Consider the following 27,935-nt stretch of genomic DNA (forward strand, 5'->3'; position numbering starts at 1 on the left):
AAGGTGAAAATATTGAAAAGACCACACCAAAAGCCCATAGATGCGCATCACAGCAAAACTAAAAAGCCAAGTAAATCTAAAAAGTACACAGGCCAAATTACATGTTTTAAACATTTTATCCAAAAAAAAAAAAAAAAAATGTGAAAATGATTAGGTATAAAATGTTTAAAACTTGTTATTTGGCTTGTATACTTTTTATATATGTATACTTATATATATATATATATATATATATATATGTATATATTTCAATATGACATGATTTAATGGTTGCTGAAATTTCAACAAAATCTGTAAACCATACTTAAATGCATTTTTAAAAAATGATATTATGAGACAAAAACGAAATCAATTAAGTAAAATACACAAATTAATCATAATGTTGCATATAATCAAGTACTATGCAAACAAGAATTAATATTCTAAATTTAAAATAAATCATAAAGCACTATAAATGTTTTAATTGTCATACTGATCTGTGTTATACAGGAAACTCACTTTTAAAAGTAGCACTTTCACAAGTATTTATACTGGTCAATTTTGTGCTTAAAATAAAAAATTATGTATAAAGATGCATTAAAACATGCAAAAAACTACAGAAATTGCCTAAAATTATAGACAGCAAAATTATCACAGAGAACATTTAAAATTCTTCATTTTAAATGCAGAAACAAACCACATTTTTAAGAGATACTTTTAAACTAAAACAAATGTAATTGACAACAGAGGTACAAATATGTGATTTTGTTACCATTGTAAACAAATTTGGTTTTCATGAAAGTTTTCGCAGAAGGAATGAGCAACAAATGAAAACTAATGCTTTGAGTATATAACAGTAATATACATTATGAGACACTCCCATCAAATAAAATATAAGTTAAATCACCATGAGTAAATAAAAGGTTTTTTTAAAAAAGCCAACTTTTTAGGCCACAATTTGCTCATAAAAGTCTGGTTCATCCTCCGTCTCAGAATCTTCTTCGTCATCCTCTCCCTCTAACTGTATCAGATAAAATTGAATTACTATTTTAAAAAATCAATACTTTTTAAATGGGATTTTTATTCATTTACTGAGAGAAAAATTAAGCAAAGAATAAAATATAAAAAAAGTAAGGGGTAAAAGTGACATAAAAGTAAGTTCTAAAAAATTTGGTACTAAATATAAAAAAAATTATTTTTTAAAACTACATTTTACTTTATATCTGGATTAATTGAATTTAAATGTTTTCTCCAAAAGGAGACTTTTTCCAAATTAAAAAGAGAGAGAGGGAGGGAGAAATAAGAAAATAAAAGCAAAAAAAAAAAAAAAACATATTATTAATATTACTTACAATTCAGTATAATATTTACTACTACTTTAATTACTATTTATCTACTAACATTTATATATATTTACTGTTTATCTAAAAAGCTTAAACTCCACTTGAAAAAATGAAATAAATAAACATACAGATTCTGTAGAAATTCAAAATGCTAAAATGCCAAGTGGAAAAAAAAATCTGGGAAAACAATTGTAAAACATAAACGTATAAAACTGTACAGCATTAAACTTTGAAAATAATAAATCGAGTATTGTGCTGTAAGTTAGCTTGAACCATTGTATTCATTTCAATCAGGGGTCGATACACGTTTTTGTGAAAAGAAATTTTTGAGAGATTTTTTTTCTCTTTGTAAGAAAAAAAAGGACTGTTGGACATTTTTTTTTAAATACTCTGTTACACCTTATACAGCATGTCTAGCTATCCGAAATCTAGCCTGAAATCCCTTTGGCCTAAAAGACTTTACAGGGAAAACTTTACTTGGAAACTGGAGGGGGTTCTTTCTACTGGTTTGCTTTCTGGTGAATTGATTGAGTTTAAAAATGATGACAGAGAGAGGACTGTTTTTGCAAATGAAATTTTGTGAAAGGACCAGCTAGATAGAAAAATTTTTATGGACAAGCATAAAATAATGTAAGACGCAGATATAGTACATAAAATGGACAATGTAAAATTGGGATTCCACTGTATTTACAGTTAACCAAAATTACAGTAATATTGACAGTTTAAAACTGATAAAAATCAACTAACATTCCAAAACTGAAATAAATAGTCAAGATACTCACAGCTCTGTATTCATCTTCAGTGAAAAGACGCTTCATTTGATAGTGTATAAAAATCATTGACAACAATCCAAAGGGGAAAGCTGGTGCAATGTATACTTTAATTATCCACAATACTGCAATACAAGCTATTTGTATTACAGTGTACAAATGCATTTTACTTGTCCGAACCTATAAAACATGTATTGCATTACATATAAAGAATACATAGGCATCTGAAAGCATTTTAAATTTAATAACAAATACTAATAGTTTGGCAAAGTTGCATGCAACTAAAACACTATACTGCATAATTGGCTTTACTCATTCTAAAATACTAAATTTTATGCTGTGTAATATGTGCAACAAAAAACAATATGAATGCTAGCTAAGGTTTGTTACCATACCAACTTTTCAGAACATATTAATGGAAGCCTTACTCAAGAATATTCTTAAATCTCTTCATTTTATTCTTTTTTTTTAAATCTAAAATTAGCGCTTGTAAACCAGATTCCTCCTCACATATAAATGTTGCTCGTTCACTTTTGTGGGAACTTAGTACTAAGAAAACAAAAGTAGGAGAGTAATTTTAAAAAAATAGGAAAATAAACACCCCAACTAAGTTGAGCTCAGTTCTAAAACACAGCTAGGAAATTTTTTCAAAATTTAAAAATGAGGTACATGGCATAAGATTACAGGGCAACACAGTTGAAATTTGCCAGTCAAAAGCTGAAGAAAAATTACATTACTTTAAACAGAAATACTTACAAGATTCTCATTCCCCACCCAAAACGGACTTACAACACAAGATTAGATGGAACATTGAAGCCCGAAATTTTATTGAAAAAGAATATTAAGATATAGTGCCCCTCCCAAAATAAAAAAAATACAGACTGTAAGACAAGAACAGTACAAAAAAGAAATATATTAAAAATTTTAATCACCTAAATTAAAAAGCACATGGGTGTGCTCACACACATACACACAGGGGCGGATACAAAGTGCCATTTTAGGGGGGGGGGGGGCATTTATTTATTTTTTATTTCATGTTGATGAATGATCCCTCCCCCCTGCTTGAGTGTCAATAAAAAGCACCCAATCGGCCAAAAATGAGGCACTTAATGGGACACAAACGTTACAAATTAGTTTCATAAGCAATGAAAAGAAGTATCATTCAAATATTTACTTTGGAAAATAATTCATGAATTGAAAAGGCTGCTAAAATTGTTTACTTTTCATTCATAAAGTGTTTGAACCCAGTGTCAATAGATACTATTTTCAGCGGTTATGGGGGGAGGGTAATGATCCCCATGGCCCTCTCCTTGCATCCGCCACTGCATACACATACACAAAACTGCACAATTAACTCAAAATGAAAACTTTGATATACATAATGACATAATGCTCTTTTTTACTATTAAAACACACTAGAATACAACAATAACAGTTATAATTTTGCTCAATATGACATGTTTTCAATTTAACTCTATTGCTCTGTAAGGTTTTTAAAAAAATGTGCCTCTGAAATCCTAGTCATAGCAGAGTTTTAAATTGTTTACATTCCCTCATTCCTTTTGTAATCTCTTAACCCTCTTGAAGTCAGGACCACTGACATTCAAACTCCACAGACCACTATGTGTGTATTCTGGCTTTCCATAAAATTCACCACACTCATTAGCTTCCTATTATATTATTATTTCTCTCTTTGCAAACCAAATAAGCTTGCAATGCAATCTTCAAGAGGTTAGCGAACATGAGAAAAAGTGTCCAAGTACTTCAAATCATATTTTCAAAAATAGATTAGATGCTACAAAATACAGAAAAGGAAATGGATAAATTGAAAGTTTCGAAATTTTCCACTATACACAATAAACGTTTGAAAAACATTTATGTGTATTGTGTCCATTTTTATTTCAAAACAATAGTCAAGAAATCATGTATTTATACAAACCTTGCGAACAAAAGGAAAATCAGGATGATGTTTCCTTGGCATAAATATTAGTAAAAACCTTTCATATAAATGAATTCCACTTAAAGCAGATATACCCATGTATAAAAACACACCAAACAAAGCAGCAAGAGGAACTTGTCTAAGGACTGGACCCATTAATACAGAAATTCCTGTAAATAAACCAAAAACTTTACCATTAAAGATATTAGACAAACAAGTACTGATAAAATAAAAAATAAGCCATTATTAATTTATTTGTTTAATTGTTTTTGCCAAGATCTATACTTGTAAACATGTCTACTTTTGAAAACATATAACTGAAATTTAACAAGAAAAAAAATTGAGCAGGCATCAGTATAATTTAATGAGAAATTAAAATAAGAGGAAGTTGTATGCATGAAGTATGATGTATAAAAACCATTTCAACACTGGAAGAAAGATTGTAACTTTCATCTTATTAAGAGTTTAGTAACTTTCATGTAACTAATAACTTTTTTTTCTTTCAAATATCACTTGGTGATTAGGATTGGTGAGAAAACCACTTTTCAGAGCTAAGATTTCTAAAGATTCTCAAAGTAGAACTAGAATAAGGTTGTAAACTACTTAACACAAATAAGAAAAAAAAAACATTAATTTTCACTCATTCTTTTCACTTTTCCCCATAAAGGCCTTAAAAATCAAAAGTGGTAGGTTTCTTCCCATGCGAAGGGTTGAGTTTGGGTCATCTGGATAAAAGGTAGCAATACTAACCACAAGTTGAAAAATGAACAAAATAATACCCCTCCTCCTATTTTTTTTTTAATTTAAATCTTTTGACTTCATAATTAAATGATGTTTAATATCAATTCCACAAAAGATTTTTTATACAAGCCAATATCACAACTAAACTAACTATGATCTAATTTTACAAAAAAAGTACACCTGAATTTGGGAAATTTGAAGACTTGAAATAAGTAATCAGATTTGTAAAAATTAGTCCACTGCAAAATCTTACATATAAAAAAATTTCTGTGGAAATTACATACTTGTTGCAAAAAAATATGAAAAATATGAAAATGGTACAAATGAAATTCAATAACTTTTACATCACCACTGTTAGAGCAACAGAATACAGGTTAAACATTTTCTAAAGGTTTATACAATACTTAAAGCTTATTCAACAAGCTATTACTAGATGATACAATTTTAAACTTTATTTCAACTAATTGATTACACCTAACTACAAATTTTTAGAGAAACTATTCAGTGTAACTGTACTGCATCATTTCACATTGCTGCACTATGATTTGTCTCCCTTTCCCCTCTATTTTTATCTTACGGTCTGCTCAGTGTGACCGGGTGTACCCTACTACAGTGCCCCTATTAGTGAAAAGTGTAATCTTGTAGTATTAAAAGGATGTTCAATGAATGACGTTGCAATCCTCAGATAAGCCCTGCACTATTATATAATGGCCCCTCGACCCTTGTAGAGAACACTTATTCTCATTATCCATTCAATGCTTCTTGGCATAAGCAAAATTTTATTATAGTTTTTAAGTTATAGCCCACTCAATCTTGAGTTCAATATGGTTGAATTATCAAAATGCAATTCAAACATTAAAACTAAAACAAATGTTTAGTGTCAAAAAAAACTTAAACCCCTGAATTAATCAAATTTACAACAGCATTTTGGTTATTTTCTGTTTCAAATGAGGAATTTAAATAAAAAAAAATGTATGTAAACTAAAAGCTTATTGTTCCAAATTTTATAACTAAAATTTAGAAACATGAACAAATTTTTAAAAGAAAAAAATAATTTATCACCATTATTATTATTATTATTTAAATCATTGAAATAAAACAGGAAGAAAAGAACATTGATTCTCATCTTCAAACAATTAATAATATCTATGTAACACTAGAAAAAAACCAAAAAGTAATCTTACCAACAAGTAAAGAGACCAAAAAATTAGTCAGCCTTTGTTCCTTAACATCAACAATGTAAGGAGCTTCACCTGGAGCATGTGTTTTGCTCCAGACAATCAAGCTGGAAACATGAGAAATCGATCTCACTGTCGCAGCACACTGCCAGGGTCCTCCAAGAAATGCACTTATCATTTCCATAAAACCAATTAACACCATATCAAGATGAAATCCAGAACCTTTTTTCAATCGTTTCTTGCTTATAATTAACCTAAAAAAAATTAAAAGGCTTATTATTAAAAGTATGAGCAAACATGTTGGGGATCTATTTTTTAATTAACATTGTAACTTTACTATTATGAAACAATTCAAGGGAAGGGCGATTGCCCCTCCCTTGAGGGATCCTGTGCCAACAATTTTAATAATTGAAGTCCTAAAACGCAACTATAGACCAACTTTGATGACGCTAAGGAAAGGAATGGGATTCGAATCTCCCTCCGAAAACTTTTGGGAATGAAAGTTTTAAAAAGGAAATTTTAAACAATCTTGGGTGATGTTAGAAGAAGGAGAATGGCGACCTCCCCCCAAGCATTTTTCAAAAATTAAGTCTTAAAGAGGTGATTTTAGATGGCTCAAGTAGTGATAGGGGAAATAATGAGTTCGATGACTTTCCTCCAGTAGTTTTTGGAAACTGAAGTTCCATAAAGTGTAATTTTAGACAAGCTTTGATGATGTTGGGGGAAGGGGGTTTAAAAATTCCTACGGAATTATTACAAAATTAAAGTTCTAAAATGAAATTTTTGAATACATCTTCCAATGGAAAAAGTTTAGGGGCATCCTTGGCTAAATCTCTATACATTAGTGGTTTTAAATAAAATGCAGTGGTAACCCCCTCCCCCCCCCCCCCAAGCTTGAACAAACCAGATTTGTAGTAAGAGGTATTTTAAAAATCAACCATCCCCTCCTTGAAACATTTCTAGATCCGTCCTTGATACTAGAGTTGTTTAAAAGTAATTTCAATGCTTGGAACCTAATGAAAAAAAAAAAAAAAAACTGTGTAGTTCCTAGAAACAATCCTCAATTCAAAAGTGTCGTCTAGTATTCCTTTATAAAATTCTCTCAAATGAAAGTGCTGCAAAACAGACCGCTAGGACTTCTTAAAATACTTTCATGGGTTAACATTAGTAACTGTAATGAGGCTTGCATTAAACATAATTTACCATTATCTATGTAAATAAAGATCCATATAGCATGAGAAAATTTCAAGCAGCATTATCTAACACTTACTCAAGAATTGAACCAAGTTTAAAAACAAGAAGCAATTCAATGTGTATATTGTGTACGATGAACATCAGTAAGTTATAAGGTATGTATATTTTTCTCTGACGATTCCAGATTTTCAATTTTATTGAACACCTTAGGACAAAGACAGATTCAGCTTCCGGATTTGGTGGGATTATTATTAAATTAGGAACACAGAAATCGGAAGGGGTTTTTGGCCACAAATAAAGGGTCTGTAGCTATCTCCTGGGGATTTCTCAAAAAAAAATTGTAGACCCCAAAATCCATATTTAGGCTTCTTTTTGTTGCATTGAGGCAGGGGGGCATGATTCTCATGACCCACACCACCCTGGATTCATGCCTGCTTTATGAACACATTTATATATTTTTTACATGCACAGCAAATAATATCAAGCATTTTAATACTTACTCACAAATTTGAGTTTCCATAAATAGTAAAATAAATATTAAAAGGCCACCAACAAATGCTATAGCAACTTCCCAAATCGTTACTGGAACAGGAGAAACAATCCAACTTCGGGGAGTACTTGGAGATAATCCATCTGGAACACTTAATTTCTAAAAAATATGAGATCCGTTTATACTCTTTAACAATTAATATGAAAATACAGTGCAAAACAATGAAGTGTTTCAAGCACATTATTTTATCTTCTTCATGACATGATTTTTCTGGAATTGTTAATAGATATTGATTATAGCAAATATTTATTCACTATTTAGAGTTCATATTCAATAAACCAAATTAATAATGACACATTTTGAAATTACAAACTTTTTCTTTATCTTGAATAAAATGCCAGTGAGGTTCTTTCTTTTCATTTAAATAAAACTTTAAACACTTTAAAAACAAATTATTGAGACCGTAATATTTTCAATTATAAAATAAAAAATAAATAATAATTAAACTATCAATAGTAATAATAATAATCAAGGCCCAAGAAACCACGGGCACCTAAAAAATATATATTGGCAAATAATTCTTTCATATCAAGATCAAGAATCAATCAGAAGCCATGTTACACTCAACTTTTCTATAAACCCTGAGAAATAATTAGACTGGTGCCCGAATTTCTTGCCCGGCTCCTATGATGTTAAATTTTTTGTGGGTCTTTGATGATGATAGTAATAATGGTTAACCTGGATTAATGGGGGATCCAGGTCTTCTGAACTAATGAAACTACAGATCAAACAAAATACCCTACAAATTGAGGCAAAACACATAAGGTACTGTACATAGAAAAAATTATTTTGAATTCAAGAGAATGAAATTTCAAATGACATAAGAAACACAGGATGGCAACAGTTAAAAATTTTAAATCATTGAGATAATTTTTCCGATCATTTCCATACAATTAAAATCACGAGAAATATGCAGACGACAGTCTATTATGATTTATCTTTCTTATTGTTGCAATTATAAAGCTATTTTTATTCGCAAAAAAAAAAAAATCAATACCTCTTGGAGCGATTGGCATCAAAATTGAACCAAAGCCGGTTTACATATGGATTCACATATATTCCAAATTTCAACCAGAACGTAGCATTACTTCTTGAGATAGGGCACTCACAATGGAAAAAAAGAACGGGTGATTGCGCTACCCCCTTTTTAGCTGTTGACACCAAAATAAAATCAGCTCTTATACCCACTAAGGGCTACTTGCCGATAAATTTTTCTTTCATTCCGTTCATTATTTCTTGAGATACAGCAGTCACAATTGACGACAAAAAACGTTCTATAGCTCAACCCCCGTTTGAGTTATTGACACCGAAATTGAATCAACACCTGTTCCTGTTAATGGCAACATATGGACCAAATTTTGTTTGATTCCGCCAGTTACTTCCTGGGGAAAAACAAGCAAGCGTAACTCAAAAAACGTCCCATTGCTCCACCCCCCCCCCCCCCCCTGGAGGAATTCGCGCCAAAAACCAATGGGCACAAGTTCACATAGGGGCACATATGTGTACCAAATTTCGTTCGATTTCATGCGGTAGTTTTTGCTATAGAGCGGCCACAAAAAACTGGTCACACACAGACGTGACACACACATACACACACACACATACACACACACACACACACACACACACAGATAGACATTTTCCAAAAATAGTCGAAATGGACTCAGCACACCTCAAAACGTTCGAATCCGTCAAAATTCGAAATTTGAAAATTTGCATGAATCCAATACTTTCTTCTATATATTAGATATAGAAGAAAGTAATAAGTATAGTATGTACATACCTAGTAGGTACTAGGCCAACAAAAATACATTATTGCGCTAACTCACTTTTTATTTATACAACAATATGTACTTCAACATGGCTGTCTGGTTTAAAAAAAGAGATTAATGAGGGTTTATTGTAATACAATAAAAATGTACTTTATTTGGAAAACTTAAGTTGAAAAATTAACACCATGCATGTTACATTCAGATTAAATGTGAAATCATATTTTTCAGTTATGTATCTACCACATTTATTCAGAAAGCTACTAAAATCTAAATAAGTTACCTGAGTAAATGTGTCAGGAATTAAATAATCCATCAGAACCATAATAACAATAGCGATAGGAACTCCAAAATCTCCAAGTGCTCTCCTAGCCTTAAAAAAAAGCATTACTATTGAAATCCTTTGGTAAAAATGACATATGATGTACAAAAAATAGGGTTCGAACTCTTGTTGTTATTAAAAATAAATACTCTAAAAGCAATTTCCAGAGAATGTAGGCCGCTTGTAAGGGGTGGCCACAGTTCCCTCACTTTCAAAAGTGAAGGAGCTTTGCCCCTCCTTTTTCTGAGATCAAAATTAACGATTGATCGAAAAATGATAAAATAGATTGATACATGTGTTTAAAGAAAGACGAATTGACTTAATAAACGTGTGTTTTATATTTTTCTCATATTTTTAGTTCACAAAAATGAAAATGAAGCTTTGAATTTGAAGAGGGAGGCTCCTGTAGCCACCTATCTTGATTTTTACGCAGTGTCCTGAGACTTTTTAGAGAAGTTCCTTTAATCAAAAGTGATGTTAAAATTCAATTGCTGATTTTAAAAAAAAGGTCAACTTTCGTTGCACTGCCCACCTAACCTGCTCCCTTGTCCACAACTCCCCCCTCCCTACTTTTTTGGTGCACCAGCCGTCTATGCTAGAGAACAAATAGCTAATTTTGCAAGGACTCAAAGCATCCTAGAAACCATGCTATATCACAAGGACGCCCATATAGGGGGGGCAAGGGGGTTACTTTTTTCTTTGCAAAAATGTAAAAACATTTCTTCTCCAGCCATTAATGAATAAGTTATTAAAAATGTCAAATTTTAATGACTAATCTGTCCTGAAAACAGTTTCCACGGGGAAAATATCCAGGCATAAATTGCATATGGGCGCTGATGCTATATCATTCAACTTTTTCACTGATATTAGGACAACAATTGCACAAAGAAAAATTTCTTTTTGCTACAATGTATTAACACATATATTGCATGTGAAGAAGGAGGTTTCCTCTGATAAGATATACAGTGAAATCCGATGACAACAAACTTGAAAAGACAGCGAATTTTTATGTTTGAAATTCGAATTCAAGCAATGTAATAGAAACTAAATAGAGACTGGAATTTTTTTTTGTTGAAATGGATACTTCGTTGTATTGGTATTCTTTGTAACCGGATTTCACTTGAGAAGTATAAATTTTGCTTTATAGCAAGGACTAATGGGAAACTACATGCCACATTTTTGCATTTCCTTCTGGCACAGTCATTATAAAATCAGAATAAAACCTGAAACAAAAAGTATTAATTCAAATCAAACCTTAAATTATACAGCAATAATGTAAACATAATGGCACTACTAAGCAATTTTAAAGTAAAAAATAAATAAATACATTTCCAATCAACTCTCGAGGGGTCACAGTAACCTTTTGAATTTTTTTTTTAAATTTATGAATATTGTGTTTTTCTTTGAAACCATAACATACACACGCATTTGACAACCAATAATTTATTTTCAAAATCTTAAAATATTGCCCACATTTTTTAAAAATTCAAAAAATTTAGGAAAATTTCAATTTTGTAAAATTACTAAGGTTTTTTTGTTTTTGCACTTTAAAAAAAAAAAGGTTTTTGCTAAGCAATCATAATATTCATCGCTACAAATCTGTGCATTCATTTGTGTATTGGAGCATTTTCTGTGATTAATTATGTAAAAAATTGTTTTTTTTTTTTTTTTTTAAGTATAACATGCTCTAAACATTCGAGTAATTTATAAAATGTTTATCCAATGCACAGTTTTGTTAAATATATTATCCTGACTGCAAAAAGTATTACTTTAAAGCTGTATCTTTAATAGAAAAAAATCCTTAGGGATTCTAATGACATGAAAACACAAAAAAACGATCACTGAGAAAAATCAATTTAAAATTTTTCTTTTGCATAAGAACACATAGCGAGCATGACCTAAAACTACTCATAACTTTTTAAATATTTGAACTAAAGCGATGAAACTTTTACCCTGTCTTTGGAATAATTTGTAGTTTTGAAATAAGCAACAATTTTTTTTTTCATCATTTGATCATTTTTGAGGTACTGTGACAACCTTAAAATCAGGGTTGGCCGGATTGGACCCAATGGGTTTTTTTGAAAAAACACATTTAAAAAAAACCCATTATTTAGCTAACTTTTGGGTTTTTTTAAATTTTCTGAGAAGTTTCAAAAAAACAAATTAATTTAAATACTTTCACAATTTAAACTTTTTTATTTGTTTTTCACCATAGAGAACGGACATAATAATCGAATTTTGAACTTTTATAGTATCTCTTAACTCTTAACGGCATTAAAAATATACTTCAAAGATTTTAAATAAATATATTTAACTTTTTTCTTTAACTGGTCAATAAATAACTCAAATTATCTTGACTACGTCCTGTCACATTTGATTTTCTCAATATTTGTAGATTGTACAGAGGAAACTACTCTAGCTAAAAGGCTTTCATGTGAATTATTTTCTGCAAACCAACACGTCACAAATCTCGAATGAACAAGGTATATTTTTTAGAAATTAACAGGTTTTACAAACGATTGGACAGAAAACAATAGGATGTACAGTATTTTCATTATCTTACAAAAAAGTTTAATATTTCTTACTCTGTACACAGCAATAGAAAAACAGGCAACATAAAATTCATAGAAATGTCTTGATTAAGCTGGAATTCAGTAAAAAGGGATTTAAACTATTTGAGGTTCAACAGTAGTTTTGTATAACAAAATGAAGTACAATAAAGTAAAATGCAAAAAAAAATGTAGTAATTAAAAAAGAACAATAGATTTTATCACTCGAGAAATAACTTTGCCTTATCTGTTGGTAATCATGGAAACTGAAAAATCTGAAGCTTCACCATTCTTGGGTTTCGTCGTCTTTTATACTTTTCTTAGGAAAACGCTGAATTTTCCAGTTTTTTTTACCCAAAGACAATTTTTGTACTCTCTCCATATACTTACGCTACAATATGCTACAAGTACCCCACATTTTCCCTAAAAAAAGACAAAAAACCCACATTTCTTTTAAAAAACCCAGCTTTAGTTGGGTTATATTTAAAACCCTGGGTTCATGGCCTTTAAAAAAAAAAAAAAAACAGGTTTTTGCCAACCCAGCTTAAAATATCATTAGGCAGAATGCATGCAAAAATAAAAATGCATCAACTTACACTCCTCCCTAAAAATTTGCTGTTTCTAAAATGTCGAAGAAAAAATGCTATATAAAATGTTCCAATCATTAAAATTGCTGACAACAAAGCAGTGTTGGGTTGAGGCTGATTCAGAGGTACTACATAATCAGAAGAATTTGTTGCATTATAGGAACTTTCATTGCAGTAATAAGATTGAAGGGGATTTTCTTGAAAAATCTAAAAAAAGGAAAAAATGCACGAATATATCTGTATATTGATATCAATTGTTGATGAAGCAAAAATTTATAATTAATGAAATAGAAGATGAGACGCAGTAACTGTAAAAAAAAAAAAAAAAAAAACAATTGGTGGAAATTTCAAAAGATTGTTAATGTTAATTATAGTTGGGGTAAACCTAACCTGCCAGCATTGTGAAAGGCCACGTAGATCCTAATCACACCGTACAAACCCAGCCAGGTTAGGTTTGCCCCAAATATAGGTGTATGTCATAGAATATTCAGCTGTTTCAGATGGTTAAAGGAATTTCAATCAAGGATCACTAAATTATGGAAAATTTAATCCAAAACTAAATCTCAATAATCAAAACAAGGGATTTAAGGGATAGTAATTCGTCCATTTAATTAAAAAGGTATTACTACAAAAATTTACATCATTTTGAGATTTACAGCACAAAGGAATTTTCATTAGCAAATGACAGTGAATTTTCATTCAAACTAAAGCAGTGATATTTTACAGCAAGTTTGAAGAAGAAAGATTTATAAAATGATAAACTTACTGTGTATAACTTTGTTAAACTCTCCATAATGAACAACAGTGATATGATTGTAGCAAATATTTCTTGAACAAATCTTGAAAAAAAATTCACCAACGTTGATCCTTCTGCAGCAACTACAATGATGGCAATCACTGCAGTCCATATCCCAACCCAAACTCTTATAACAAGAAAGTCGGACGAAAAATTTTCTCGTAACTGTAAAGATACAATTATAATTTTTAGGAAATATTTTATTATACTTTTTAGGAAACATTTTAAACTGAAAGTTCGAAACTCTAGGTTTCTCAATTAAAATTTACCTTTCTCAATTTAAATGATAAAATTCATGCTTTTAAAACATAAAACTGCAAAATTACTAACACTACATACTCGAGCAAAAATCAAGCAATTTAATACAGAAAAAAAAGGCTAAAAGTTTGGGGTATGCAAGGCAGAATTTCCAAAAATTTGCTTTGAAAAATTCTTGGATTTTTTTTTTTTTTTTTTTTTTTATGTAAGCATTTTTCTAATTTTAGTGCAACCTGTTTGAACAAATGATAAAGAAGTAAATGCTCACAAACTCTGGTATGATCTTGTATGGTCTGACTGTGAAATAAAGACAAAAACAAATTACAGTAAAAGACACACTATTTGAAAAGTGAGAAATGTCGGATCTGTGTTTACAAAACTCACATATCGTCACATGGTGCGTGGTGTATTTATGCAGTGCACAGATTTTGACAGCAAGGTAAGCAATGCGTGTCTATGGCGGGTTTGTGATCCGCAAACCTTTCATAAACCAACCTAGAGCTTTGTCCCTAGGTGAAAGGGACCTGAAGGCTCAGAGCCAAAGTTGGGTTAAGTGCATTCCTAGTGTATACCACAATAAGAAAAAAAATTTGAAAGTCCATGAATACCTTCTTAGTAAAAAAATCCTTTTTTAGTACAAATACAAAAGTGTCAACTAGCACTTTTCACTCCTGGGTCCCATGTACCTACCATTATTTGTGGTTTAACCCCGTTGAATGTGACCCTGACGACAGCTCAAATTTTTTTATCCAAACCAGAAACCGAGCAATCCCAGAGGTATCGTTTTACTCAGAGAACTTTGTGACCAGGAGCATATTTAACGTCCTCCAGTCACCATTAATGAAGACGGTGCATCTTTGACCTGCTAGAATCAAACCCGCGACCCTCCGGTCACGAGTCTGATGCCTTACCGATCAGGCCACCTTGGTCCCAGTGGCAACTAGCAACAGGTTATGTGTCAAGTACATATCAATTATTTTCTATGAATTAAAAAGAAACATAGCCAGAGAGAAATTTTGAGCTTTAAATTTATGTCAATTAACATAACATAGTAAGATTATAATACAAACTTTCACCATCATGTAAAGTCAACCATCTGAGAAAATTTTATATTCCTGTCACTTACTACCAACTGCATAAAATAATTATCTAAACAAGACCTTTTACTTGAAAATAATAAATACTCTAACATTTTTGAGTGTAGATAAAGTATCTATTCACAAGAACAAATAATGATAATAATTTACAAATGCAGAAAAAATATAACAACATTAAGTGATATTACCGTATTACCCTGCACTATCCGACATGCAGGGAAAAAGCGGGGTTGACCAGCATGCAGGGAAATTCAAAATTTCCAGCATGCCGGCTAATTTGAGGTTTATTTTGCAACAGAACAAAAATTAATTTCCTCATTCAGTTCCATTCAGAAAGCAAACCACTGTAAAGAAAAAAATAAATAAATCCAGAAAGTAGCCTTCTTTCAAAAAAGAAAAAAAAATGTGTATTGCATAACACGTGTGCTTGTTATTTATGGTAGGTCATTAATGGGTTTAATTATACGCCAATAAAGTAATCAATTCAGAAGCAATCATGGGCTATTGCAATTTGTTAATAATTTTTTTAAATAAATTATTTTAGATTCCTTTTAAAGAGGTAAGTTTATTTTTTATTTATTGAATAGCCACGGCAAATTTTTTAGCACTGGTTTAGTGGCGGTAACTTACTCCTTAAATATTTGCTTACTTAGTTTTAATTTAGGTTTCATAAAATTATTCTTATCAAACGATATTTTTCTTGTTAGAATAACAAATGACATTGTGAGTAAGTATCTTTACAAAATTAAACTGTTTATTCATACTAAAAGGATATATATATACAACTTATGTTCATTTTTAATTTGAACATATATTTTTATAGTAATTTTTTTTCCTAACTTCGATTTTTTTGGCATGCCAGAAAGGACCAGGCAAGTGTTATTGAAAATCTGGTGACCCCCGAGTTTTTCGGCATGCCGGATAATGTGGGGTAATACGGTAAAACAAACTCAAAATGATGGCTCTAACAGAATTTCATGCAAAAATTGTATTTTTGTATTAGATCACAGCATAAAAGTACCTGAAATAACATTTCATCAAACATTAACAATGGACCAGTTGTTCCAATGATGATGAGAGGCTGTCCGGAAAGTAATGAAAATATAATGCCACAAATAGCTGTTCCAATTAGGGTTTCAGAAACACCAATTGCAAGGTTTGTCTTCTCAGCTGGGAAAAAAATCATTATTAATAAAAATATTTAAAGCAGATATTAAGGTAATTTACTTGTGCACAGAATATGCAATTAGTAGCCTTACCTAGTAAACCTCCAAATGCTATGGCGCCAGATACAGCAGCAAAATAAATAAATATTACAGATGCAACACACTGAAAATTCAGACCATCTAAAATATCACTTTTATACCACGGGAAACGATGCTTGATATCCTCTATTAAGCCACCTAAAAACTTTCCGGTACGTTCCAAAGGATCATACCCAGGTTCTAATTCTTCTGAAATATTAAAATGAGATATTTCTGAAAATATAATTTTATTGTATTGTAATCAAAGACAATGCATTCTCATAAAATAAAAATAATAAAAAGAAGGGGAAGGTGTAACAAAGGTTGCGTTCGACGGCCTCAACCAGTCGACTGGTAACTAACCACAGTGTTCTAAGAGAGTTAACATTTAACTGGTTGCTACCGATATCATTCTATGAGCCTCACTGGTTGATTGTTTGATTGAACCACATGACATTTTCGACAAATTATAAGTATTTTTCACCTGCGTGTTATTCGCCATTTCTGTGCAAGTAACTGGTGATCAACTGAAAGCATTCGATGAAGCATTGGTTGGTGAACAACCGGTTAGTAACTGCTGCCATCATTAGCTGTCATGTCCATGTGATCAACCAACCGGTCGCTACCGGTCGAGGTCGTGGAACGTAAGCATTAGTTGCTAAGCTCATTTTAGACTTTAAAAATGCTAAGGCATTGAAATGTATGAATAACGGTGTGTAATATAAAAACAGCACAATGACTTTGAAAACTGGAACAGTTTTTGATGAAAAGAGCAAATATATATACACCCTTGTGCAAATTAATTGAAACAAAATACTTATTCCATCAATTTGAACATCATTCCAAGTATTTTTTACCAATCAAACCAAAATTTGTAAAAATATTTACGGGATGAATAAGTCCTTTATCTGACATCAATTTACACCAATCAGGGAAGTTCTGAGAGCGCATGTGCAGGAATTTCTGAAGATGAAAGCTGCAGTTATGATCACGTCAGTTGAGATGTCACTATTGTCTTCAATGGATGCGACACTGCGAAAGCGTACAAAGATTGTTACTTTTACCAAACGCCTATAGAGAGATTTCAAAGGCAGGTGGCGTTAGTATTGCAACTGTGAGCCGAATTATAAAATAAAATAGAGAAACAGCATCCATATTTCCAAAGCGGAGAGGGAAATGTGGTCGGAAATCGGAATTATCACCAAGAAATGACCCTTTTCTACTTATTCATAGTAAAAAAGATCCTCAAAAGACTAGCGCAGCATTTAATAGAGATTCAAAAGAGCATAGAATAAATATTAGCCCATCCACGATTCGGAGGCACCTTATTGCAGCCTACCGGCCGATGAAGAAACAGCTTCTGACCCAACGAATGAAGAAAAAGCGCTACTTGTGGGAGTTAAACTATAAGAATTGGACTGCTGAATATTGAAGGAAAGTACTATTTGGCGACGAAAGCAATTTCACTGCCCTAGGCTGAAGAACTCAACAAGTGCAGAGATCTCCAGGTGAAAGAACATGATCCAATTTGTAAAACACCCTCAAAAGAATATGTTTTGGGGTTGTTTTGGTTACTTTGCCTCCCGTTTAGGGTATGAAGCGTTCTGAGCAATATATTACCATTCTGGAAAAAAAAGTTTTACCAGAGTGGAAAAAAAAAAATACCCAGATGGAACGAGGATTTTCCAGCAGGATTTAGATCGTTTCCATTCTTCCAAAATGGTCAAAAAAATTATGTCTGAGAACCAAATTGTGATATTGGAATGGTCTGGGAACTTTCCTGATATCAAGCCAATTGAAAATCTTTGGGATATAGGCAAGAATTGTCTATTGCATATGAACTGTTCAACTACGGAGAGCAGGCAAAAACTGCTCTAATTCATGTTTAGGACAAGGACCAAAACATTATAAATGATAGTAAAAAATTGTGGATTCCACACCGAATTGTGTCCAAATGTTAGTAAAAAGTCCTAGACATCATATTATGCACTAAAAAACTTTTGATTTTATATAAATTTAAATACAATACCATTTCTTTTCAGTTTTCTCGATTTTTCAAATTTGTTTTTAATAATTTGCACAAGGGTGTAGATTCACTCCTCAATACTGAAATTACAACGCCAGGAGAGTTGTAGAGAACTGAAAGTTTCAGGATCTCTTATACAACCATAATTTCAGGTGTGTGTGTAGGGTCAGAGTAACATTCCCTCAAATAAATCTTGCTCATAGCTGCCATCAGTGCCTAAGCTCAAATGTTTGGGACGGCAGAAATTCTGAATTTTCCAAATAAAACTCCTAATTTTTCCGAATGATGATAATCTTGCCACATCATCAGACAAAATTTGTTGAATAAGGACATTTTTAAGAGGTCTAGGTGACCTCCCATCCGGGCTCCCCTAGTTGTCATTAGCGTCAGTCAGAGGACCATTATTTCTTGATAATGCAATGACGAAAAATTTTTTGGAATGAGACCATTAAAATATTTATCTTTGCAATAAAAAAAACAATGCTGGAAGCCCAAAAAGCAAATGAAAATTACAAATGTTTATTTTGTTTATTTATTTATTTTTTTGAGTACATGCTTGTATATTTATGTATTCACTATATTTTCAAATAATTTTTAGGATGATGATCTTAAAGATATATTTTCTCAAATAGAAATAAAAAAAATTTATTACTCATGATAAAAATTGACTTAGTAAGATTTGTACTCAAATGTTTTAATTGAAAAAGTTATGTCAATTTCATGCAAAGATGGTAGTTGCACATTCTTTTCACCTCTGCTTTAAGCAAACTTGAAGACATTTAAAAACTTACCGGGAATCAATTTTTGTTGCTCTCTTCGAACTTTTACTACACTTTTACGTCTTATTTCATCACAGACGGATGGCATTATAGACATCTTCTTCCACCTTCCTGGGGGAACTACAGTACTCATGTCAAGAAAATGATTCATTGCACGTAAGAGTTCTTTCTTTAGGTTTTCTGCTTTGTAGGCAGCTTCATGAAAATCCTAGAAGAATTTAAAAGATAATACTTTATTGATACAAATATACACAGTAAAACTGTCATGAGCGACCACCTCCATTAATAATCGATTTTCCCAAGGCACCCATTTTTTTAATAACTACTTAATGTTTAAAGTCTTTGTAAGAGAGACCACGCAACCTTCTGTTAGTAACCAGTTCTATTACTTGTCAAAAAAAATGTCTTTCTTTTTTTTGTTCACCACATATTAATTGTAAATAGTCAAAATTTTCAAAGAGATGATTAAGTACATTTTAATGCCTTTTAGACAATAACTCCGACCATGGCCCCACTAGATGGCGCTGACGTTTTCGGGCCTTGACAATTTATGACTTTTTTCTGTTAAGCCGATGTAACTATGATCTGCTCTTGAAACTGAACGGAATCCTGGGCATCCACCAGTCAATGACAAGTTTCAAAGTTAGTTTATTTTTGATTGGACATTGCCCATTTTGACTGTAAGAGGCGCTGAACAGAACCCTGGCATCCACCAATCAATGGCAAGGTAATGGAAAACAGGGATTCGCTGTAGCGCCCTCTTTGCTGTCATGAGTTTCAGCGACTGTCATGGTCTATAAGTGTAAGCAGTATTTAGTGGAGCCATGCTCACGAGTCGAGAAGAAAATCCATCTGATGATGTCATTTAGCAAATCAAGTACACAACAGCTTAATGTGTGCTTTCAAACATATAAACTTTATCATGAGAAGGTCAATGAGCATACAAGATGTACAAATATTTTACGATTAAACTTTTGCTCTTTTGATAAAATTAAAAAGTAAATTAGAAAAACTGGTACTCTTTAGGAAAAACTGACAAGTAAACAGAAAGAAAAACACAATTTAAAATTTCCCCACACAAGAGTGTTTAAGTACTTTTTTTCTCAAAAATACGCAACTGCTGAATCAGCACCAGCTGAATTCAGCAAGGGGATGTCTAGAAATGATGTCATACTTTGAGGGGGAGAGGGTTCATGAAATTGGGAAGTTTGACAAGGGGGAAGTAGGGGGTAGCAAGTAGTTTGATGTCACATTTTTTAATAACAATATGCTTATGAGTGACATGTGACAAGGAGAGAAGTGGGAGTAAGATGATATGTGACACTTTGAGGAGAAGGCAAAGCAAAGATGGTGTCCCCATATGTTGAAATAAAGTGTGACATCATTTATGAACAGCTACAAAATAAAAACTTCAACAATTGGATTAATTTTCTAAACTAATAATGTATAAGAACATTTTCATTTAATTGTTTCAGCGGTCTCTTGAGAGCAGTGTTAAACAAATGGTATCTACGAATTTACATAAAACAATTTTTATTCCTAAACAAATTTAAAGTTGTTATTAAATTTAGCAAAATCAGTCAAAAGCGTCTCAATTGTGAATGATTGTTTTATCATGACTATAACCCATTGTTTTCATCTTTTAAATTAGAAGTTTTTAATTTCAAAAAGAAAAGAAAAACTAGATTTAAAATCCAAAAAGAGACCAAACATAAAAATGGTCATTAATACCATATTACCCCGCATTAGCCGCCATGCCGGTTAAAAGCGAGGTTGACCAGTATGACGGGAAATTCGAATTTTCCAGCATGTCGGATAAAGGATGAGGTTTATTTTGCAACAAAAAAAAGGAAATTTCCCTATTCAGTTCCAATCAGAAAGCAAAGCACACTGTAAGGAAAAAATTAATAAATACCGAAAGTAACTATCGTTCAGAAAAATTGTTTATTGCATAAATATGTGCTTGTTATTTATGGTAGGTCATTTTAATTATATGCCAATAAAGTAATCAGTTCAAAAGCAATCATTGTTTCTGCAATTTATTCAGATTTTTTTAAAATAAGTTATTTTAGGTTCCTTTTAGAGAGGTAAGTTTACTTTTTATTTATTGAATAGCTATGGTAAATTCTTTAGCACTGGTTTAGGGGCGGTAACTTACCGCTGAAATATTTGCTTAGTTTTAATTTAATGTTTATAAAATTATTCATTATTAAACAGCATTTTTTTTTTTTTTTTTTTTAAACAACAAATGTTATTGTTAGTAAATATTTTTACAAAATTAAACTGTTTGTTAATTCTAATAATATATGTATAGAACTTATATTCCTTTTTAAGCTGAACATATATCTTTCATGGTATTTTTTTTCCTAACCTCGATTTTTCCGGTATGCCAGAAAGGACCAGGCAAGTGTTATTGAAAATCTGGTGACCCCCGAATTTTGGGGCATGCCGGCTAATGGGTGGTAATGTGGTAAAAGAATATTATTACATAATGGATTAAGGCCATAAGATAAAAGTGTTTGCTATTCCATAACAGCAAATCTTCCTCCACAAAATGGGTACTGGTGGATCTTTCCTTTTATCATAATAAATTATTTATAATACTTCAACCTAAGCCTTTTGCTCCTTTCCAGGAACATCAAAGTTAGTATAAAAGTCATGAAGATTAAATTTTCAAAAAGGCTCTGGAAACAGTAATCGAAGTGAGGATGAAGATTGTGGGACATATATGTCTAAAACAACATAATAGCATAACTCAAAACTTAAAAGAATTTAGTCACAAAACACCATACCAACTATGCAAATAGTTCAAGAATAAATTAAATTTACTTACTTGATTGCTCATTAAAGAACCAATGCAGCGTCCAACTTCATGATAGTCTACGAAATCGATAGGTCCCAGGTATACAAAGATGAAACGAATGTTTATAGGTATCTTTTGAAAAGTAGGGAAAAAAAATTATTAAACAGAAAATGAAGGTAACACAAACAATCCCATGAAATCGCAAAATGTATACACATAAGGGAAAAGGGGGCACATATGAACATTTTTTTTCATTTCTTTATTTTTCAAAAAATATTATCAATCTTTCTATGCAAAAGTGTCCCCATGATTGAATAAACTAACCTTTGTGTGATGGATTTTTTGGGATTTTTATAAAAATTCTTTCTTTACCGTATGGTATTTTTAAAAAATGTCTGCAGTTATTCACATTTGCCTGTACATGTGTTTTGTAGCCTGTTTTGATCACTGAATAAACTAGAAAAAAACTTATATGACTACATAAGACAGAGAATTTTTTACTATGTAAGGGGTATTCTTTATATTATTTTGCTTTTAAGGGGCCGCTGGAGAGAGCCTCGGAAGTTTCGAAGTCAATGTTAAGTCTTCGGGGAAGTTTCCTCCCGATTGCTAATTCGCATTTCAATATTTTGAGATAATTTTTTCTGCATAACATTCTTCACAGCAGTACAAATAACGCGTCTTTTTTAATTTTTCATTTTCTGTTAAAATTTAATATTAAATGGCTGTTAAATTTATGAGTTGACAAAAGAAGAGGTGCTTTCTGTTTAAACGCTTCATAAATGCTCAAGATCTAACATTTGCTCAAATTGAAAAACTACGCGTTATTCTTGAAAGTTTGGGCTTTTCAGGGATACCTTTCTTTTAAATCATACTCAAATTAGGATAAGAGTAATTGGGAGGGGAAAACTGGAAAATTTTGCAAAAATTGACGAATTTCCGTGTTAACCCACGCCTCCCGCCGGTGACAATAGAGAAAGAGGGGACAGCTTCTTTATCCCCTGTTGGGGTGGGGCAAGGAAATCGTCTCCAGGCAGTCTTCAGGGTAATAAAAAACATGTGTTTAGGTGGAGGGGATGACAGCAATTAAGGGTTGAATGAACGAGAGCATTTATTTCCTTCGGGTCTAAACTTGGAGTAGACTATTTGTTGAGCTTCGCTACGCAACTTTTTCCTTGCTTACATACAGATTTGGAAATACATATCCTAGCAGGGGGAACCCCCCACGTAATTAAAATAAATTTGAAACTTTTTTTAGCGAAAATATTACACTATCTAACAATAGGTTTGCATTTTAACTTTGCGTAATTGCCATATTATCAACTATATTTTAATGCAAAACAAAAACTTTCTTTCAGAAAAAATGTATCAGAAGTGTAATATGCAAATAAAATAAAAGATGTCATAATTATGTGCCCATTGAAAGTGATTACAATGAACTTTGAAGAAAAGCATCAACAATCTTTTGTGCAAATAAGCAGTTGCATTAACTAGGATGAAATACTGTGAAAGCACTTATTCTTACGAGCCTAAATTTTAGCGAAATTGAAAAAATCTACGAATTTCTGAGTTGCAAATTTTGTGAATTTTATATGAACAGAATTATTTTATAAAAAAAATTTTCGCGAGGTTTAAATTTTCGTGATTACGACGAGCTCTGGAAAATTGCGAAAATGAAAGCCTTGCAAAAATAAGTGCTTTTACTCAAAGTCATCACATAAATACGTTATCCTGAATCACTATTGATCTAATGAACTAATTTTCACGTGCTGAAAATCTAACTTCATGGTTCGAAAAGAGCCTTATATTACTTAAAAAGTTCTATTCGGGAATTAATGCACCACTAAGTGCTTATAGTCATAGTTTTTTTCCCCCTAGTTTGAGTCTCTCACTACCAAATTATGGCTAGGGGGGACAGCAATTAGGAAACTGAGGTGCCCCGCGTGAGAACACAGAGCGATTTGGAATGAGGTACAATGAGACATTGAGAAGGCTCATAATTGGTTATATTATGACACTATATTATAAATATCAGTGGCGCACACAAGGGAGGGGTCCAGGGGGTCCGGACCCCACCCATAAGTCTTGCTTTTTTTCCCGATTGATTATGATTCTATGTATTTTGTGCCTAAAATAATTTCAAACAAAAGGTAACAATAATTTAAGTTCTAATAAGTGAAAAATAAAATCCTCATGTTAAAAGATTTTAAAAAAATATTGAGCATTTTCCCTTTAACAAATTGCCTATAACAAGCAGAATAGTGATTATAAATGAATACACTATAATAACCATGTTTCCATTTTTGTAATAACAGATCACATCAAGTGACATTTTATGAATTTCTTATTAATCATATGGTGCTTCTGCAACGATGAATTTGTTTTTCTGAATCCATTTTTTTAATTATGAGAAAAGTTAATGCGTATATTATTTTGCTTTCTGGTATTTAAGTACTAGTGGTACACGCACAGCTTTGCCTGTAATAGAAAAATTAAAAGATCTTTTGGTTCGACTGTATATTTACAAATAATGTATGGTGAATTTTCTCGCCAATTGGCTTGTACTCATGTTATGGTTCTACGTTATGATAATTTCCTATCGCACTAAATGGCTTGTGCCCATGTTAGGGTTCCACATTATGATAATTTCGTAATATACTCGTCCATCTTATGGTAATTTTGTTTTTAAAATTGGAATGGAAAAAGAACCACACAGAATTTTAGAAAAATCGCTTCGAGGTGCACACTCCCATGCTACAAACTAACTTTGTGCCAAACTTCATGAAAATCGGCCGAACGGTCTAGGCGCTGTGCGCGTCACAGAGATCCAGACATCCAGACACCCTTCGGACATCCAGACAGAGAGACTTTCAGCTTTATTATTAGTACTAGTGGTACCCTCACGGCTTTGCCCGTAGTAAAATTCAAAAAGTCTTTTGGTTCGCCTGTATATTTACAAATAATGTATGGTGAATTTCTCGCCAATTGGCTTGCCCATGTTACGGGTCCATGTTTTGATAACTTGGTAATTTACTCGTCCGTGTTATGATAATTTTGCTCGGGAAAATGATCTTAAAATTGGAATAGAAAAAGAACAAAACGAATTTTCGAAAAATCACTTTGAGGTGCACACTTTCAAGCTACAAACTAACTTTGTGCCAAATTTCATGAAAATCGACCGAACGGTCTAGGCACTAAGCGCGTTACAGAGATCCAGACATCCTCCAGACGGAGAGACTTTCAGCTTTATTATTAGTAAAGATATTATAATAAAGAAGATAGTTCATTAATTAATGCTAATTATTTATTCAATAGTTTATTTTTAACTGTTTTTTGTTCTCGAGAAACAATAAAATCAAGTCAATATGTTTGACGGCGTATTGGGGTATCTTATGAGAATGAGGCTTTCGATTTTGGACCCTCCCCTTGCAAAATTCCTGTGTGCGCCACTGATAAATATTGAATACAGGTTAATATATTGTAAATGTTACACAAAACATTACAAGACAAAAAGTTAATTATAACGATAAATTATTTATAAAGTAACGTTTGATGCATCACAAATTGAAAAAAAAAATCCAATAAAACATCAGATAAGAAAATAGGAATTATGGAGCGTAAGAGACATTCAAATCTTCATTGTCGAGAAATTATTCCATCGTTGGCCATCGCAATTGGCCATACCTTTTCAGTGCTGTTACCAGTAGCCAGCTTGAACATAAAATAAGACTTTTTGAAAGTGAACCAAAAAACTCTTTGTGCCTGAAAAACTATTTTTTTTAATTTATAAATAATTTGCTTTAAAAATATTTTTTAAAACTTTTTACAAAATTTATTGGTTTTAAAAACATAATGGGGTTCTTTCCTTCAGTCAAAAGTATGTACTACTTTTAGTTACTGAAATTGATAGAAGCAAAAAAAAAAAAATAATAATAATAATAATAATAACATGGAGCAAAGAAAAAATTTCATTACCCAATGCTTAATTTTTATTTAATTATTTTAAATGTCCAATTTTAAAAATAATGCGTGGTCTTCATGGCGTTACAAATGATGTACTTTGGCGCAACTGTCTACCGCGTTTCCACGTTATGATAATCAAGAAACGAATTAAATATTGCGCTCTACGCTTACTCTCAGCCATATCGTTGCCAGTACACGTGAGTAAAGATGCGAATTAAATATTTCGCTCTGTGAATGGCATTTCATCATTTGTGATATCATCAGCAGAAGTGTAAACAATGAAAGCTTCCGATTAAAATGTCTTTTTAAAAACATTAAACTTAGTCGAATTATGTAAAAAATGGTCAGCTCCCATGTTTTTAAACATGCTCTTTTGGGAAAAAATACTTTTAAAATTTTGGAAACGACCCCATTTGAGGAAATTAATATTTTTAATTTAAATGTAGTTTTCATAGTAAGAATGATTGTGTACAATGTTCCTACTCCATCTTTTTAATACATATTGTTTATTTGTAATTTTGATGTAAGCTATTCAATTGTTTTCAAGGTACCTATTGCGCTTTAAATTTAAAAATTTCGTAGATTCATTCATTCTGAATGAACCTATGATCTGAATGACGAATAAATCTACATCTGAAAGATTTAGTCTGATTAATAATCAGATACAGACAAGGCTTAAACCCATCATCAAGCCTGCAGTTTCAACATAGGCGAATGTAACACTTTTTTTTCTAAAATTAGCAGGTATTCCGGGAGGATATTTTAATGCTCCGTAATTGTTCTAAAGTATATCCTAAAAACTGTACTAATACGTGCGCCATGAAGTGTTAAAAAAGTGCGTTAAAATGTATGCTGAACAAAATACATGTTCCGAAAAGCGTTATCCGGTGTTCTCAAAATTATTCAAAAACGTTCTAAAAAGGGGGACAAGAGTCCATGCTTAAAAAGTATTTTGAAAAGTGTTCTCAGGAGGGTTGAAATACCTATTTCAAAAAATGTGTTCTCAAAAAGGGGACAAGTGTCCATGCGCAAAAAGTGTTCAAAAAGAGTTTGATTATTTGTAGTACACTTAGGAATCAGCAAGAGGTTCAAGGCTAGAAATATTGCTTAGGAGAGCACTTGATTTCTTGCATAAAACTCTGCTAAATTACAGCTCCATAAGGCGAATGGTTCTGCCAATGTCCACAGTTCTGTAAAAGCCTCGTTTTTTTTATCGCGTCGCGATTGAAATGACAAAATCACCAAGTTTTTGCTATCTTTGCTTACAACCTGAGATGTTTGCAATGCTGATATTTGGATGCCTCACTTTCTGAATTGTTCAACTCCATAAAACAAAAGGTAGGGAATAGTTATGAGGAAGATGGTATTATACATAGGAGTAAATAGGCCCTCATGGTACATTTTCTGCCATCACTCGGTCAGAAATGTACTGAACCAAAACTTTTATATAAATTCACATGCTAAGCATTGATAAAGCACTTCTAAATTAGAAATGAGGATTTTTTTTAAAAAATGGAGAGAATCGATTTGGCAATTGAGACATCCATTTGGTGATCCTGATCAACTTTTGGGATAGAAGAACCCAGTTGTATAGCAAAAGCTCTATGCATGGTAGATTTTTCACAATTTGCTGCCAAAGTAGGTTAAAAATCGCATTTTTACAAATTTTAACCATACATCATCAGCTTGTATCTGCTGAGAGAATAGTTTTCTGAAGTTAATTTTTTCCTCGTTTGTTGCCTGTTGCTATGTCCAAAAGGTATGCAAGTGTCATTTTGATAGCTCAAATAATTGCTGTATCATCCTAGCTGAAAAATGAGCCAAAAACCGATTTCGTCAATTTTGTCTCAATTTCAAAAATCAATATCTCAAAAGGGTCCTCTATAATTTGGTTTTCCTTCACATCATTAAAAAGAGAGCACATTTTTATCAAATAAAAAATGTTCATTTCATTTTCGAGACACACAATAAAAAAGAATAATGTACGTAGTAAAAAAAAAACTTTTAAATATTTTAGACTATTAGTTTTTGTGTGAGCGTCAGAGCGT

The 27,935-nt window shown here is 31.8% G+C and overlaps 1 protein-coding gene across 1 annotated transcript in view; it reads right to left on the reverse strand.

Moving 5' to 3' along the window:
* Positions 1-458: 458 nt before the first annotated feature.
* LOC129216519 (band 3 anion transport protein-like) overlaps positions 459-27,935 on the reverse strand; it is a 61,076-nt gene continuing 33,599 nt past the window's right edge. Inside the window, exons 13-25 of the mRNA XM_054850734.1 lie at positions 21,955-22,056; positions 19,171-19,329; positions 17,628-17,640; positions 16,332-16,550; positions 16,094-16,242; positions 13,688-13,882; positions 12,931-13,128; positions 9,747-9,836; positions 7,645-7,793; positions 5,957-6,204; positions 4,032-4,201; positions 2,101-2,272; positions 459-990 (exon numbers count right to left, since the gene is read on the reverse strand). Coding sequence (XP_054706709.1) covers positions 926-990; positions 2,101-2,272; positions 4,032-4,201; positions 5,957-6,204; positions 7,645-7,793; positions 9,747-9,836; positions 12,931-13,128; positions 13,688-13,882; positions 16,094-16,242; positions 16,332-16,550; positions 17,628-17,640; positions 19,171-19,329; positions 21,955-22,056 — 1,929 coding nt within the window. The 3' untranslated portion in view covers positions 459-925. The remainder of the gene's footprint in view (positions 991-2,100; positions 2,273-4,031; positions 4,202-5,956; positions 6,205-7,644; positions 7,794-9,746; positions 9,837-12,930; positions 13,129-13,687; positions 13,883-16,093; positions 16,243-16,331; positions 16,551-17,627; positions 17,641-19,170; positions 19,330-21,954; positions 22,057-27,935) is intronic.

The sequence above is a fragment of the Uloborus diversus genome, chromosome 2, assembly GCF_026930045.1.
Source record: "Uloborus diversus isolate 005 chromosome 2, Udiv.v.3.1, whole genome shotgun sequence".
In the NCBI taxonomy this organism is placed as follows: Eukaryota; Metazoa; Arthropoda; class Arachnida; order Araneae; family Uloboridae; genus Uloborus; species Uloborus diversus.